The sequence below is a fragment of the Daktulosphaira vitifoliae genome, unplaced genomic scaffold (assembly GCF_025091365.1).
Source record: "Daktulosphaira vitifoliae isolate Bord-2020 unplaced genomic scaffold, ASM2509136v1 Scaffold_1, whole genome shotgun sequence".
Classification (NCBI taxonomy): Eukaryota; Metazoa; Arthropoda; class Insecta; order Hemiptera; family Phylloxeridae; genus Daktulosphaira; species Daktulosphaira vitifoliae.
Genome location: NW_026099572.1, coordinates 23,153,977 through 23,169,426, shown reverse-complemented (window position 1 = coordinate 23,169,426; position 15,450 = coordinate 23,153,977). Strand labels below are relative to the sequence as shown.

The following is a 15,450-nucleotide window of genomic DNA, read 5'->3' as shown; positions in this document are numbered from 1 at the left end:
TTATATAGATAATTTTAATCATGAGAATCTAGTTTCAATATTAAAAAAATAATTTTTCAACTGAAATATGTATAAGCGTCTATAGGCAGTGACAAGGTCATTGACCGCAATATTTATCTCTTAAATGAACTAATGAGTAAAAATAAAGGAAAAAATATACTTGGAGATTTTCTGACTGAAGGTAGGCCCCCATTCTACTAATAAATCCTGATTAGGTTATATAGATACATTTTAAATCATTACATCAGTAGAACTTCTAAACAATTACAAAATATTAGTAATTTATAGTACGTTTTTGACTCATGAGAAAATTAATTTTTATTTAAATACTCAATAACATTAATATGAGTCTCGAACCTTATTTAATAGATCAGTAGTCAGTTATGCATGCAAAAACACATCATATGCGTTAAATGTAAACAATGTCTTTACATTTGATTTTACAATTTCCAGATGTACGCACCGATGTCAATATTTATTACCTTATTGAGAATTATAAACATATTTTTATAAACAAGTTGATATTAAATTGACACCCTTTTGTTATGCGATGAATAATTGCATCATAGAATTTAAAAAGGTAAAATTTCGGAACAAAACACAGACATAGTTTTCTGGCTAAAATATTTTAAAGTATTAATGAACCACTACTTTTTCCACATTGTTATAAAAATGCTAATATTTTTTAAATACTAATACAAAAGTTGTTATCAACCAGTCATTTTCTTAGATAGATTATTTTCTAGTTTGTAAATTAACAAATAAGTTTCATATAAAGTTGATAATAGTTTAATGGAGAAAGGGGAATATGACCAATATGTTCTCTAAAAATTATAGAACGTAGGTAATATTATCTTTTAAAAATAAAATTGAATTTTTTTATTTAAATTAAAGATGTTCCGTGAGACACAATTACCCTGACATGTGCTTGTGTAGTAAAATTACGACTTTATTTCTATAAAGTGGTATTATTTTTATTATGATGTCAGTAAAATATGTGCGCAGTGCCAGTTTAAAACAATTTAATATGAATTGGCCACTGGAAGTATCAAAATAAAAAGAATGTCAATTAGCTGTAGGTTCGTTTTTATTATTATTTAATAACGTTCAATTTTCGATTGAATCTATTTTTTAGTCTACGTATATTTTGTTACACCGTTGTATCATAATGATTTGAGTTTTAGTTGTATAGAGGGGGAGGATGCTGATGCTATGAGGTTGTAGTGATCACGAGGTCTGCTTCCACGCATGTATTTCTCATGTAAATGTTTACTAAAACGTTTCTTCAGCACTTTGATTTCGCCGAGCGGTCGTTCGCAACAAATTAGATATAAATTATTATTAGTTTTATGTATTAGTAATTTTTGTTGGACTATCGTGTGCAGTTTGACAGTTCAGCTGTTGACATCTCGCAAAAATGAGGTGGCGTCTACTGGTCGCAGCATATATGTTACCTCTGATTTTTGAAGTCGGATGGTCCATCACTTACGTTGAAGGTAAACAATTAAGATCAATAAAATTACTAATGACTATAAGTATTTATTTTTTATTCTTTATGGTTGAAAACTTAGACGAACAATATTGGAAAGCTTATGGTATATCTGAACTCAAAAATTCTCTAAGATTTGGCGGCAGGAGTCAGACGAGCGAGAAACACGCTAAAAATCTAGTAATTTTTATCGGTGATGGGATGGGTCCAAATACAGTAACAGCAGCCAGAATATACAACAATGGAGAAAGCGGAAGACTGACATTCGAAAAATTCCCGCACATTGGTTTACTGAAAGTAAATAAAATTACTAAATTATATAGCTGATAACATAATTGATTCGTTTAAAAAAAACATTACTGTATAAACTTTAAACTAATTGATGAAATATATTTTTAAAACAATTACTTAAAGATTTCTTTTAATCGGAAATTTATTTCTTAAAATTTGTATCTCTGTTTAAACAAATAATGAATTTAAAATAAATGTTAATTTTAATACTAAATTTTTGTACAAAGCAATTTCTTTGAACTTTTTTTTCAATTCGTTAGTTCGCCTGAAAATTAAATGTACTAAAACATGATATTTTGTTTAAATTTCCAAAATAATATTTTTAGTTATTCCATCATATATTTTGATAAATTATAAATACAATTACACTTTTAACATAAATTATTTCAACCTAAATTTATAATAAACAAATTTTGTTACACTTAATACTTTTAAAAACCAAACTTGTTATGAACATTAATAGAGTATTATAAAAAAATTAATTTTTTGAATAATAACATATATTTTAAAATATAATATATTAAAAAAAATTTATAAATTTTCATTAACAATTAAAAGCAATAAATAAGTATTTAGAAAAATTAAATATTTATAAAAATAATTTTTTTAATTTGCTTTAACAATTAACAATTAATAAGAATCTTTATCATAACTGATCACGTCATATCATATAAAATACCATACAATCCAATCTATTATCCCTATTTTCTATTAAGTTATTTTTTAATTGAATTTAATTTTCTTTATGCCAACACCTCTGAGATTAGCCATTGCCGATGTTTTATTAGAACGATCTTTGACAACACGCTGATTTCTATAACTTTGTCTATTAAAATCTTTTTGCAAAGGGTTAGTATCGTGTTTAAAATTCTTAAAACATTTGTTTTTAACCATAGTTAATTCATGGCGAAAGCCAATATTTTTAGTAAGACGTTTAAAATGATCCATCATAAAAGCTTCGTCATGCATTTTCATGATCGATTCATCTTTTTTTTTCGTCACTACATTTTGTAAAGAATTGTCATCAAATAGCTCGGTATTTTTAGACAAAGCAGAGTCTCCAAGATATTTACAATCAATTAAAAATGGACATTCTACCCAAAATCGAGACTTGTCAATATAATCCGTAAAACGTGTGTCCGAACATTCCAACGACTTTGCAAACTTAGAACTGCTTAATTCAGAAAGACAACGTCTTTTAGTAAGCAAATGCTCATCGTCGTTGATCTCACCACTCGATCTTTTAACTGATTTCATGGTTGGGGGAGTTTTTTGTTAGTTTATAAAAAATTCGAAAAAAAAATGTTTAGCACAAAAATTACGATTTATTCACAAAATACAACTGTCACTGATCATTGTTGATTTTTTTTATTTCAATATTTTCGAGATCACTCAGTAACCAATTAAACAAGTAAATGAAATATTATAAATTATTTGGGCTAGAATATTTTAAACACTAAAAGTAGATTATTGTTTTTCATTTATTTTATTATGAGTTAATTTTCAATGAGTTTTTTGTTTTATTAAAAAAGATTAGCGAAAAATAATTTTCCATATGATCATTTCGTGGAATAAAATTGTTAGTATTAATTTTTTGTTTTTACTAATGTGATAGTGTTAAAATTTCATAATACATTGTAACTATTCTTTTAGCTAAAATATCAACTTTAATATATGACTTCTACTTTATAATAGCTATAAGTAAAAGTATTTGCGTGTGCTCACCCCTTAAAATATACCTTTAATGATTGTGCAAGTTATAATCGAGCCAATAGATTTATGTATAAGTTCATTCATATTTTCTGTTTTTTATTATCTCAGACATATTCGGTGAACAAACAAGTGCCAGATGCAGCGAGTGCAACTACAGCGATGTTCACTGGCGTCAAAGTCAACCAAAGAGTAATCGGTTTGGACGCCTATCATAATTTAAACGATACTGCGTATTGCAATGAGCCAATGAAAATAGGACTTGAAACACTAGCCACGTGGGCTCAACAAGCGGGTAAACATACTGGTGAGTAGTTAAAAACTGTAAGAGGAAAAAAATATCGTATGAAATATGATCTCTGACCTAACCCAACAAAAATTATATCCATAATTTTTAAGTGTATCTCGATAGAAAAAACGCTCTATAAGCGCTAAAAAAATATTTCTTACGAGATTTGTAGGTGTTGTTTTTCCTTATTCATCATTTCCTCGTTATTCCGTCTTGAATTATAAATAATTACACAATTACTGTAAAAGCTTATCGTCGGTCATTGACTTTGAAAAATTAAATATGACGTACCTGCAGGTTTTGTGACCAACTCAAGAATAACAGACGCAACTCCTGCAGCTTTATACGCTCAAGTATCAAACAGAAAATGGGAATGTGATACTGCAATACCCGCAAATACCAGACAATGCAAAGACATTGCCAGACAGTTGATCGAAGATGAACCCGGCCGAAACTTTAAGGTTTGACGATAAATTGGTATACAGTGCTTCGATAGCCTATAAAGGTTGAAATTTCTAAGAATAATCATTCTTCTCGGATTTGCAGGTCATCATGGGAGGCGGTAGACAATCGTTCGTGGCAAACCCAGAAGACACTTTAAAATATGTCGACAAAAAGGTTTGCGTAAGGTCTGATGGGAGAAATTTAGTTGATGATTGGATTCGTGATAAAAATTCAAAAAATTCTTCCTACCGCTACGTAACCAATTTAAAAGACATGATATCCACAAATGTGGAAACTACGGACTATGTTTTGGGTAAAATTTAAACCACAGGTTTCAATTTTATTGGTAGTTTTAAATTCAAATATAATTCGGTAAGAGTTTTATCCCCTAGCATTTTGATAGCCACCCTGACCATTTCAAGATGACAGTAATAATGTAGTTATTTCTGAAATTGTTGCAATGAGATTAGTCTAGGATCAGTTTAAAAACACTTTTTTTTTTTGTATCATAATATGGGCTTAAGTTGGCCACCTTAAGATTTATCTCTTACATTTCAGATAACTAGAATAAATAAATTTGAATATCTGATCTACTTCAAACAAACGCTTTAAAGTTAAATTTCAAAGTGGCCATCTTTTTACTTGACGGCTAACTTAAGACAATTTTAAGGTGGTAATTTTATACAAATATGTAAAACAATATTCTTCTAATTGCCTAAACACTTAAAGACCCTCCAAAGAAATGTCTGAATTCAACACAGCTTTTAAAACTTGAAAACAAAAAATTAAATGTTTTTTTAATTATATAAAATATTAATTAAGATATTTTATTTTTAATTATTTGTTTACTAGATACTACGTTTATTTCTTTTATTTTTAACTATTTAGAGAGTAATTTTGTTATCATAATCCACTCAATTACTTACAGAATCAAAATAATTTAAATATTTTTTATTTGGTTCCCTTTAGTTTCATATTATCCTTAAGTGATTAGGTATGTAATACTTTTTAAATTTATCCCTTATGTTTTGTAAGTGTGTCAGCATTGTTTTTTCGAATAGGAACACATATTTTGAATTTAATAAGATGCTTGAGGTTTTATTTTAATAATAAATGACATTTGAATTTTCAAAACAACTTTATTCGTTTGTTAGATATAAAACTTTTTCCAATTTTTGAGTTAATATACATGTATATTATATAAGGAATTACAATTATACGTAGCTGATGATTGGTTTTTTAAGATGTCGCCAACACAGATCGGAACGTTTATTGTTAATTATGACTATCAATAGATATACTTTCTGTATTGCCAGTTAGTGTATTTATAAACTTACAACAATGTGCTTTATTACCATAATTTACTAAAAAATTTGAAACTTTGAAAATTAAAGTTTTATGTTAAATTAACGATGTTAAAAATTTTAATGCTATGTACTATTAAAAAAAAATCTTTAACATTTTATTAAATTCAAAATATGTGTTCTCATTTGATAAAACGAAGTTGACACACTTACAAAGCGTAAATAATGAATTTAATAAGTATTAAATAGCTAATAATTCAAGAATAATAAGTAACAAGTTACCGAAAAAAAAATGTTTATATTATTTTTATTCTGCAAGTAGTTCAATGGTTTATGATAAAAAAATCACTTTGTATTATTATACTAAATTAATATTAAATTTTATATTTTTTTATGAGTTTAGGTTTATTTTCGGAAGGATGGATGCCAATGGATTTGAAAAATCAAAAAACATTACCAACTCTAGAGAAAATGACAGATATGGCCTTACAAGTTTTATCAAAAAGCGAAAGTGGTTTTTTTCTTATGGCAAGTGATGAAATACAATATAAATTTACAAAGAATATAATTCACTTCCGTATCCAAAATATTTTTTCGGGGGAGGGAACCAAAATGTTTGATTTATATACATTTATATGTGTTCTTTTTAAATTCTGGAGAGTTGAAATCTGGAAACTTCCCCTGAATAATATTTGTATATTATTGTATCATTATTTTATGTAATAATGAAATATTTTAATGTACCCAACCTTTAAATATAGCTAATACATGTACTTCATAAATTAATCATTTTTTAAATAATTCCAATAGACAATTATTACTAAAGTTACCTTCAGATTCGTACACACTGTTAAATTTTACTGATTGATGGAAGCCTATTAAATATTTTGCAGCTCTGGAGATAATATGTTAAAAGTGTGTTATAACCCAAAAAATGTTATTAGGAAGAATTTTTTTATAAAACAATTAAATTAAATGGTTAATTAGTCCCAATATATGCTCCTTAAATATGCTACTGCTGATTGGATTTAAAGTTTAGCCAATTCATTAAATTAAAAAAACTATTATTCATATTTTTAAATTACAATTTTGACAAAATCTATGGTGGATCCAAAAGGATCAGTCATAACGCCTTATTAAAATAATGTAACAACCGTTAATTGAAAGTTATTATGATACAAGAAATACAATATAATTAATAAAAATATTAGGTCTTAATAAAGTTAATTGTACACATATAAGAACGTTCCCAGAAGAGGGGATAGGAGTCAAAACTACCCATAATAAAAATATTAAAAACGTATTTTTAATTTAAGTTAGAGGAGGCAATAAAAAATTTTCTTACATATAACCAATTTTTTCTTTAAAAAATTCCTCAGCACACTAAGCAAAACTTTCATGTCTAATATCTGTTCAAATTCAGTAACAGTTAGTATTTGTATTTACTATTTTTTTAAAAGATATTGCTTTAATTATTTTTTTTAGTTAATATCATAATCCCAATAAAACTTAATTCTGAATGTAATAATTAATTTGACACACATAACAACTGCCAATAGGTTGAAGGTGGTTCAATTGACTTAGCACACCATAAAAGTATGGCAAAACAAGCTATAGAAGAAACATTTGAATTAGACAAAGCTATAAATCAAACACTTCATTTGTTAAAACTATGGAACATTTTGAATGACACATTAGTAGTGGTTACAAGTGATCACGCTAGCACATTATCAATCAACGGATACCCAAAACGAGGCAAAAGTATCCTAGGAGTGGCTGGTACATCTCTAGTTGATGACGTTAAATATACAACACTTACATATTCTATTGGTTATGCACCAAAAGCAATATATACAAGACTTGGCAAAGAAGTAATAAGACAAGATCCTACAATTTATGATACAAGTGGTACATTTTACAATCAAGTGGGAATTATGGAAGAAACTGGTGTTCATGGAGGAAATGATGTAGTAATATATGCCCAAGGTGATACATTAGTTAATTTAACCAATTTATATACTATAATTATCAACTAATTATTATTCATTTACTATTATTAAAGGACCTATGGGATATTTGTTTCATTCTATACATGAACAAAGCTATGTGGCACATGCAGTAGCATATGCTACAAAAATTGGCCCATATCAAAATGGACTGAACAATTCAACACCACCTATTTTTAATATTTCTTATCTTCTACTAACTACAATTATGATTTCTTTTGTTTGTAAATAAATATTTATTTTAATAGTATTCTGTAACAAGTTTATTGTCTATAATTTTTCATTTTAAATTTATTCATTCAAATACTGAAGTATATAACTTTATAATTAAGATGGTTCCAAAACATAAATATCTAAAAAACATGTAAAAAAAAAGGATAAGTTTACACTAAGTAAACATAAATAATGATGAGTAGATGATAAAATTTTGACAGACAAATAAAAAAAAAGTTTTTATGCTAAAACACAAACATTAAGTTACTTCAACTGTAACTATAATTAGTAGATGACTAGTTTAGTCTTTTGACTGCATGAATTTAATAAGGTCGACAACACGGTTGGAATATCCATATTCATTATCATACCATGAGATGAGCTTAACGAATTGTTCATTCAATGGAATACCCGCTTTGGCATCAAAGATGGATGAGTGGTTATCACCAATAAAATCAGATGATACAACTTCATCTTCAGTATATGCCAAAATTCCTTTTAATGGACCAGCAGCAGCTTCCTTAATTTTGTCCTTGATAGCTTGATAGCTGGCTGGTTTTGCTAACCTAACAGTCAAGTCAACAACTGAAACATTAGCAACTGGCACACGGAATGCCATTCCGGTTAATTTTCCATTTAAAGCTGGGATAACCTTTCCAACTGCCTTGGCAGCACCAGTAGCAGCAGGGATAATATTTTGGGCAGCACCTCTACCATCTCTCCATAACTAAAAAACAAATGTATATATATATATATGTAAATATTTATTAATTTTTTCAACATTAGTATAATTTAATATTACTTTTCCTGATGGTCCATCAACAGTCTTTTGCGTAGCTGTTGTAGCATGTACTGTTGTCATGAGTCCTTCAACAATACCGAAATTATCATTGATGACTTTGGCCAAAGGAGCTAAGCAGTTAGTTGTGCATGAAGCGTTTGAAACAACTTTGTAAGATGGATCATAAGCATCTAAGTTAACACCAACAACAAACATAGGTGCATCAGCACTAGGAGCAGAGATGATGACTTTTTTAGCACCTCCTTCTAAATGGGCAGAAGCCTTTTCAATTGTAGTAAAAACACCAGTAGATTCAACAACATAATGTGCACCAGCCGATCCCCATTGGATTGCTTTTGGTTCACGTTCAGAGAAAACTTTGATTTTGTTACCTAATCAATATATTTATTAATTTAAAATAAAATAATAACTATTACTCAAAATGAGTGAGTCATTTCAACTATTAAAAAAACAAATTTTTTTAATGGATTGAAATAAAAGCAAATTACAGCATGATTTACCATTAACAACTAAGCAATCTCCATCAACAGAAATCTCTCCCTTGTAACGACCATGAGTAGAATCATATTTGAATAAGTATACCATATATTCAATACCAATGAATGGGTCATTGATGGCAACAACTTTAGCACCCTTTTCCAAGGACGCTCTCAAAACCAATCTGCCAATACGGCCAAATCCATTAATACCAATGTTTGACATATTTGAAATTTTATTGTAAGGTCTAAATTAAATAAAAATTATAATTAACTCATTAGTATGGTATTAATAATTAACTAAAAATACAAATAAAGGTACAAGAGTTCTAGTACAACTCATGGTTCATAGATAAGAATAATTTTTATTTAGATTTTAATTGATTGTTTATGATTAATTGGAAAAAAAATGTTTTAAATGATACAAATATTAAAAATAAAAACACTTTTGATTTTTTTAATAAGGAGATTATTGATGCACAACAATTTTAACCTTGAAAATAATACTTTATACATAATACTAATATTATTATTATATACTTTATTTAATATTAATCTATATTTATTTTAAAAATTAATATCATTTAATCGCATAGTAAATAATAGAAATTATATACATATAACATACAAATAAAACTGGGCATCATTTAAATAATAAGTGTAAAAGTTAAGTTACAATAAACTTTTCAGTTTAATAATGATATTTAGATTTAAGTTAACTAAATTATCTTTTATTCAATATTAATGAGACATTGTCAAGTTAACTTTTAACTCAATTTATTTAAATAAAAAAATAAAGTATTAACTTTAACTACTGTTAACTCATTAATTTTTCTAAATTTAACTTGTTAATTTAAAATTTTATGTTAAAAAAAAAATCATTAACTAACCCAGTTTTACATCTAAATCATCATTGTGCCAATAAGTTACAAAAATTGGCAATAATAAAAATATATTTTGATTATTAGAGATACAAATAAATAACTATTGCTAAACTTCTCAAGTTCATTTTATAAATAAATTAAAAAAATATTTACTAAAGAATATCAATTGATGATAAAAATGTATAGATAAATGTTGTGAAATTAAGTTTAAAAATAATTTAAGTATAATTGGTTATGAATAACATGTTATATATTCTTAAAAGGGGTGTAAATAGAATTATTTCAGTATTATACAAAGTTTGAGAAAACAAATAGATTTTATCGACATTAAGGGAAAAAAAATTATTCTTAGAAGGTTTTTTTTAAATCATTTATGTAAATAATAGTTAGATAATATACATTTTTTCCTTGAAATCTAATAATATAAGTGTAATAATTTAAGGAGCAGTAGTAATTTTATTAAAACACTACAATTATTAACACAAATATTAAATCTAAAAATTATGAATAATTGAGTAGGCTAAAATCAAAACTATTATTAAGATACTATTACAAAATTTTCTATAGAATGCAAAAATTTGAAAACTTACTAAACAATAAAATTAAATAAATATATTTTAGAATACTTTATAAAAACATATGAAACAACATCTTTAATGAAACCCTTAAACTGTTTTTTTTTGCAAACTTTCATGTTGATTACTTCTATGTAATATTAACCTTTTCAATTATTTCAGAACTTAAATAAATTTTCAAATAAAACCAATAATTTTCTTGGTAAATTAGTACATAATTTTTTAAATTAGACCTTAGTAGTTATTGATTTTATAATTTTTGGCAAGCTGCATTCAATTCTAAAAAACTATAACAGAGTTGTGTAAAAATACAGAAAATGAGTCAGATAATAATTTGTCTGTAATATTTGAATATTTCATTGTGAATTTTTATAAAATATTAATGGGATACCAATCTTTCTCGAAATTTCTATGCAATAGAGCAAAGGGCGTCTAGTTATTCAACTTAATTTGAAGGTTAACCAAGGTCAAAGGTTCGTTGTTCAGAATATTTTCATGTATCATTTAATTCTTAAATAAAAAATAAATTTGATTTACTATACAGCACAAACTGTATAAAATCATTACAAGTTTTATAAAGTTAAATTTTTACAACGTGTCATCTAAATGTTTTTAACATGAAAATTAATCGCCTTGATACTGTCATAATTCTTTACATAACCTCACAAAACCCGGTTTGTTTTTTAAAAATAAAAAAATGATATTCAACCATCATCATCATTCAAATCAATTACAAATAATTTTGAAAAGATAACGTATGAATGAGTAAATAATAACTTCAAAAGCTTACCTTTTTAACTTTAACAATGGAACACGACTGCTGTCAGATCGAAGTATACACGAAAAGTGAGAAGTGATTTTGTACCAGCGCGCAGGTCGTACGACAGCTCAGCGGATCAATGCCAGCAAGGTCAAATAAACACAAGGTAAGCACAAGTTAGTGCTGTGATATTAAAAACGTTGGTAATAAGCCATGTATTTCATGACGTAATATGCGTCATTTGTTATGAAAACACCTATTTCTATTAGCCAAACTTTTTTTATATCTGTCTATACTGGTCGCATCAATTTTTACATTAAAATCTTTTTAACTAAAGCGGCTGAGGTAAAGCTTAGCTCCCAGTTGACAAATTAAACCCCCAAAATTTATTGTCTACATAATGCAGCATGAGTGAAGTATGTGTTATAAATATACACCAACACAAGATGTACCCTCGCGCTCCATATCCTCTCTATGCATTAAAATTATTATAACTCAATAAGTATTTATTATTATTTATAAAGTTGTTATCCACCCATTAAAAATTTGGAAGAGAAATTAAAAAAAATCGACTGTTTTAAAAAATAAATAATAATAAAAAATGGTAGCACAGTGTGGACGTGGCATAGTTGAGACAAGTATAGATGATATCTGATATTGATTAAAATCACTATCATAAGAAACGTATTGATACAAATCTGCACATAGTTTTTAAAACTTATGTTGAAAAAGTTAAATTTTTGAGCAAACATTGCTATTTTGAATCCCCTCTATAGGCAGGTAAAGTGTTCAATTTTTAATAAAAATATATTCCAAAGAAAGGGAAGTACCTGAGGTATTTATATATAAAAAACTTATTTTAATTGGTTCATTTTTAAAAAAGTAATGACAGTTTTAAAAAAAAATGTTTAAATTTTTTGTTTTGGGTAATTTCCATCATATACGTGGAATTTTCAATTTTTGAGTGTAAAGTTTTTAACTAAATACGATTTGTAATCTTTAAACATATCGTTGAGAAAAAATAATGACAGACAAAAAAAAATAATAATAAACATATCAGGGTAAAATTAATACTTTATCAGATTATCGTCAAAGCTAAAATATACTTTGAACGTATAAAAGTTGTCAGATAGAACCTATTCCATATAAACGCATTTATAGTTATGATGGGGCAAATAAAATTAGTAAACTCAAAAATTTTATCCCTATCGCACTTATACCAACAAGAATTTTATAAATAAATTACTCATATTGCCCTTTTTTACTTTTAGCTTTAATGCGAAGCTGAGAAGGTATTGGTTTTACTATGATGTGTTTTTTTTTTGTGCCTGTTACCACTTTTTCTTAGCTCTCAACGAACAGATTTCTTTCAACGATACGTCAAAAGATCACAAATCGTATCTAGTTGAAGACATTATCCTCAAAAATTGAAAAAATTTCCCTCGTTCCTCGTAAATGGGTGAAACCTCCAAAAAAATTACAAATTTAAAAATCGCTAATTTTCGAAATTTTTTCAATTTTTTTTTACTAAAAACTGCCGTAATTTTTTCGAAAATAAACATATCAATATAATTTTTTTTTATAGATGCTTGATATCTTTATCTATTATTTAGTATATATATTTTGTAAATCTGACCCTTTACCTACCTACAGGGGGCGATTTCAAATGACAACTTTTTCAACTTAACTTTTGAAAGTGTTCCAGAAGGTCTGACACTTTTATATATATCTTAAATTAAAGCTTATGGACTTGTCTTCGTGGTGAAAATGGCTACCGAATGCTATTTTTGTGTGAAAATTCTCGATATTATATTTTACATTTTTAACTTTATAATGCTATAACTTATTGAAAAGTGTATGGATCAACACAATTTTTTATGAGAAATAATATTTTGCACTAAAATAGTTTTTTAAATCCTAAAATTTTAGTAAAAGTTTCATATATTATTATGCTAATTAAACATTTTCTCCCGCTCTCAATAGTACTATAAACATTTTATATATTATATAAAATTTTCTAAATTTTTGGGCACTAAGCTTACTCAAGCCCATTCTATAGTTGTGAATTTGATCGTGGCAGAAGTGTCAAGGGAAATTGACATATACTTCAAACGTGATCTAGTTATTTCAATACAGGCTCGGCGTTAGAGATATATGAAGTGTTTCCAATGTGCTATAAAGTAACATGATAACTAAAAAAAAAATGTCATTGCCATTATACATTATGTAAGAATTTTATTTATTTATTTAAATACAAAAAAAGTTTAATGTATTAAATTCAAGAGCAATCCAAAGTATTTTGCCTCCTTAGGCAAAAACATATAGATGACACTTTTAAATTATTTAATAATTTTTTTCTTTTATATTATGAATGTAAAAACCTGAAAATATCAAAGAGCAGTTACAGGCAGCCAACTTGACTTAAATTTACTTGAGTCATCTTAATTTTTTTGTATATTTTTGAAGCTTATAATAGCGGTCTCTCTGAAGAAGAACTTTCTTAATTATGGATATTCTGAAATGGGTAATTGGTATGTTATTATAATTAAAATTTATCTTTTGTAAGAGTGAAACAATATCTTTAATAACTATTCTAGTTATACTTCTACACAACCAAAATTAATTTTTGTCATTATTATATTCATTGCAGTTAGTTTAAAGCATTGTCGATAAACAGAAAGTTCGATTGCCAAATCAAATAAATGAGGTTTTTTTTTTTTTTGTTCTATAAATATGTAATTCAATAAACGTATATCAGTTATCTTAATGTGTTGTTGATAATTTATGATAACATGATTCATCTAACTTTAGCCATATTATTAAATAATAATGTTAGACAAGAGAAACCAAACCAACACTTACTTACAACTTATTTTGTAGGCTCTTCATAAAATCTCTACGCAAAATTATAATTTGAATTATCAATGCTTTCAAACTTAATGATCAAGACAGCTAATAAAATAGTATATCTCACCCAATTCTTACAGCACACTTATAATTATTTTAAATACAAATATCGTACTCGGGTCATAATATTAAATAATTTAAAATTATGTCCATGGATTAAATACACACATTTTTGTTTTGAATCTATGTGTATGTCTAAGTTATTCATCGAATAAAATTTATAAGCTAGAATCAAAATAAATGGAGAAGAACTTCATTTAATTAGGTCAATTTAAATTTAAAAAATCTGTTGAATTTACTTTTAATGCATACTACAGTTAATATTTAAATGATAGTAACTAAATTTTAAATGTTAAATAAGACTTAATGAATACTTAAAAAAAATGTTAATAGCTGAAAATTTGTACAAGGACATTATGGGAGTCTCCCTCTTAAAAAATTATACACAAATTAAAACATATTTAAAGGAAGGAAGGGCTTTAAAATTGATCATTGTTTAGTTTGTTCTCAAATTTGTCAGAGTTGACCAGAGATAGTTGATAAAAAAACACAATTTTTCTGTTATTCTAAATAACAATTAGATAAAATGTATTGTATTTATTGAATTAAAAATAATCTTTAAAGTTTATTCTAAATATTTTACCCAAATTAATTATTTGCCATTTAAGTATACAATAATAGTAATCAATAAACAATTAACAAAGATTGTTTTTAAAAAATTAATTTATATATCTCTAATGAAAGAGTGGATCTACCATCTCTGTAACATGTTAAATTCGAAAAATAGAACGATGCGGAAATTAATCATTTTTTTCTATGTATATAATATATCTCTATTATTATTAACTGTATGTTTTATCTAATATTCTTTGCATGGTAGATTTAAATATATTCTAAAAATTAAATATAAAATTACATTAAAGTATTGAAATTTGATACTAAAACTAAGTTTAGGAACTATTAACTATTTTCCAGAAATATCAGTTGTTTAAATGCATCTAAATGTATTCGTTCAAATTTTAAATCTGATCCATTTAAATTTTAAATATTAGCTAATAAATGTAAATTGTATTTTTTAATGACCTTTACAGTTAAAATTGTAAGCATAATAATAAAATAAAAAGTATTTGATGCAATTTTAATTATTAATACTATAATTATAAAATGATATAGGATAACATTATGTTAAAAAAATTTTAACATAAACTACTTTGAAGAAGAATAAAAGTTTTTCTAATTATATTTTTGTTTAAAAATAATGCATTTTATCAAACTAACTAAAATTCCTAAAATATTTTCT

The 15,450-nt window shown here is 26.1% G+C and overlaps 3 protein-coding genes across 4 annotated transcripts in view; 1 reads left to right on the top strand and 2 right to left on the bottom strand.

Moving 5' to 3' along the window:
- The window catches only part of LOC126896169 (uncharacterized), a 180,822-nt gene that overhangs the window by 108,743 nt on the left and 56,629 nt on the right, over positions 1-15,450 (bottom strand). Inside the window, exon 1 of one of the 2 annotated variants that reach the window (XM_050668717.1) lies at positions 3,072-3,081. The exons of the other annotated variant lie outside the window; for it this stretch is intronic. The gene's annotated coding sequence lies outside the window, so the exon portion shown is untranslated. Of the gene's footprint in view, positions 1-3,071; positions 3,082-15,450 lie in introns of those variants that run through there. 2 annotated transcript variants of the gene reach the window in all.
- LOC126896150 (alkaline phosphatase-like) lies at positions 1,185-7,990 on the top strand. Its single transcript, XM_050668660.1, has 8 exons — positions 1,185-1,496; positions 1,572-1,786; positions 3,602-3,797; positions 4,077-4,240; positions 4,326-4,536; positions 5,931-6,055; positions 7,087-7,513; positions 7,590-7,990. Exons 1-8 carry the CDS (start codon positions 1,418-1,420, stop codon positions 7,763-7,765), a joined length of 1,593 nt encoding a protein of 530 aa, XP_050524617.1. The 5' UTR covers positions 1,185-1,417; the 3' UTR covers positions 7,766-7,990.
- LOC126896157 (glyceraldehyde-3-phosphate dehydrogenase 2-like) lies at positions 7,809-11,407 on the bottom strand. Its single transcript, XM_050668669.1, has 4 exons — positions 11,274-11,407; positions 9,049-9,272; positions 8,549-8,919; positions 7,809-8,473 (listed from the first exon to the last, which is right to left on the bottom strand). The coding sequence occupies exons 2-4, from the start codon at positions 9,248-9,250 to the stop codon at positions 8,048-8,050; spliced, it is 999 nt and encodes a 332-aa protein (XP_050524626.1). The 5' UTR covers positions 9,251-9,272; positions 11,274-11,407; the 3' UTR covers positions 7,809-8,047.

Coding starts and splice junctions, on each gene's coding strand:
- LOC126896150 (XM_050668660.1), top strand. CDS start 1,418: ATGAGGTGGCGTCTACTGGTCGCAGCATATATGTTACCTCTGATTTTT. Junction 1,787..3,601: donor CGCACATTGGTTTACTGAAA/GTAAATAAAATT, acceptor TTATTATCTCAG/ACATATTCGGTGAACAAACA. Junction 6,056..7,086: donor AAAGTGGTTTTTTTCTTATG/GCAAGTGATGAA, acceptor AACTGCCAATAG/GTTGAAGGTGGTTCAATTGA.
- LOC126896157 (XM_050668669.1), bottom strand. CDS start 9,250: ATGTCAAACATTGGTATTAATGGATTTGGCCGTATTGGCAGATTGGTT. Junction 8,920..9,048: donor AGATTGCTTAGTTGTTAATG/GTAAATCATGCT, acceptor TATATTGATTAG/GTAACAAAATCAAAGTTTTC. Junction 8,474..8,548: donor TTGATGGACCATCAGGAAAA/GTAATATTAAAT, acceptor TTTGTTTTTTAG/TTATGGAGAGATGGTAGAGG.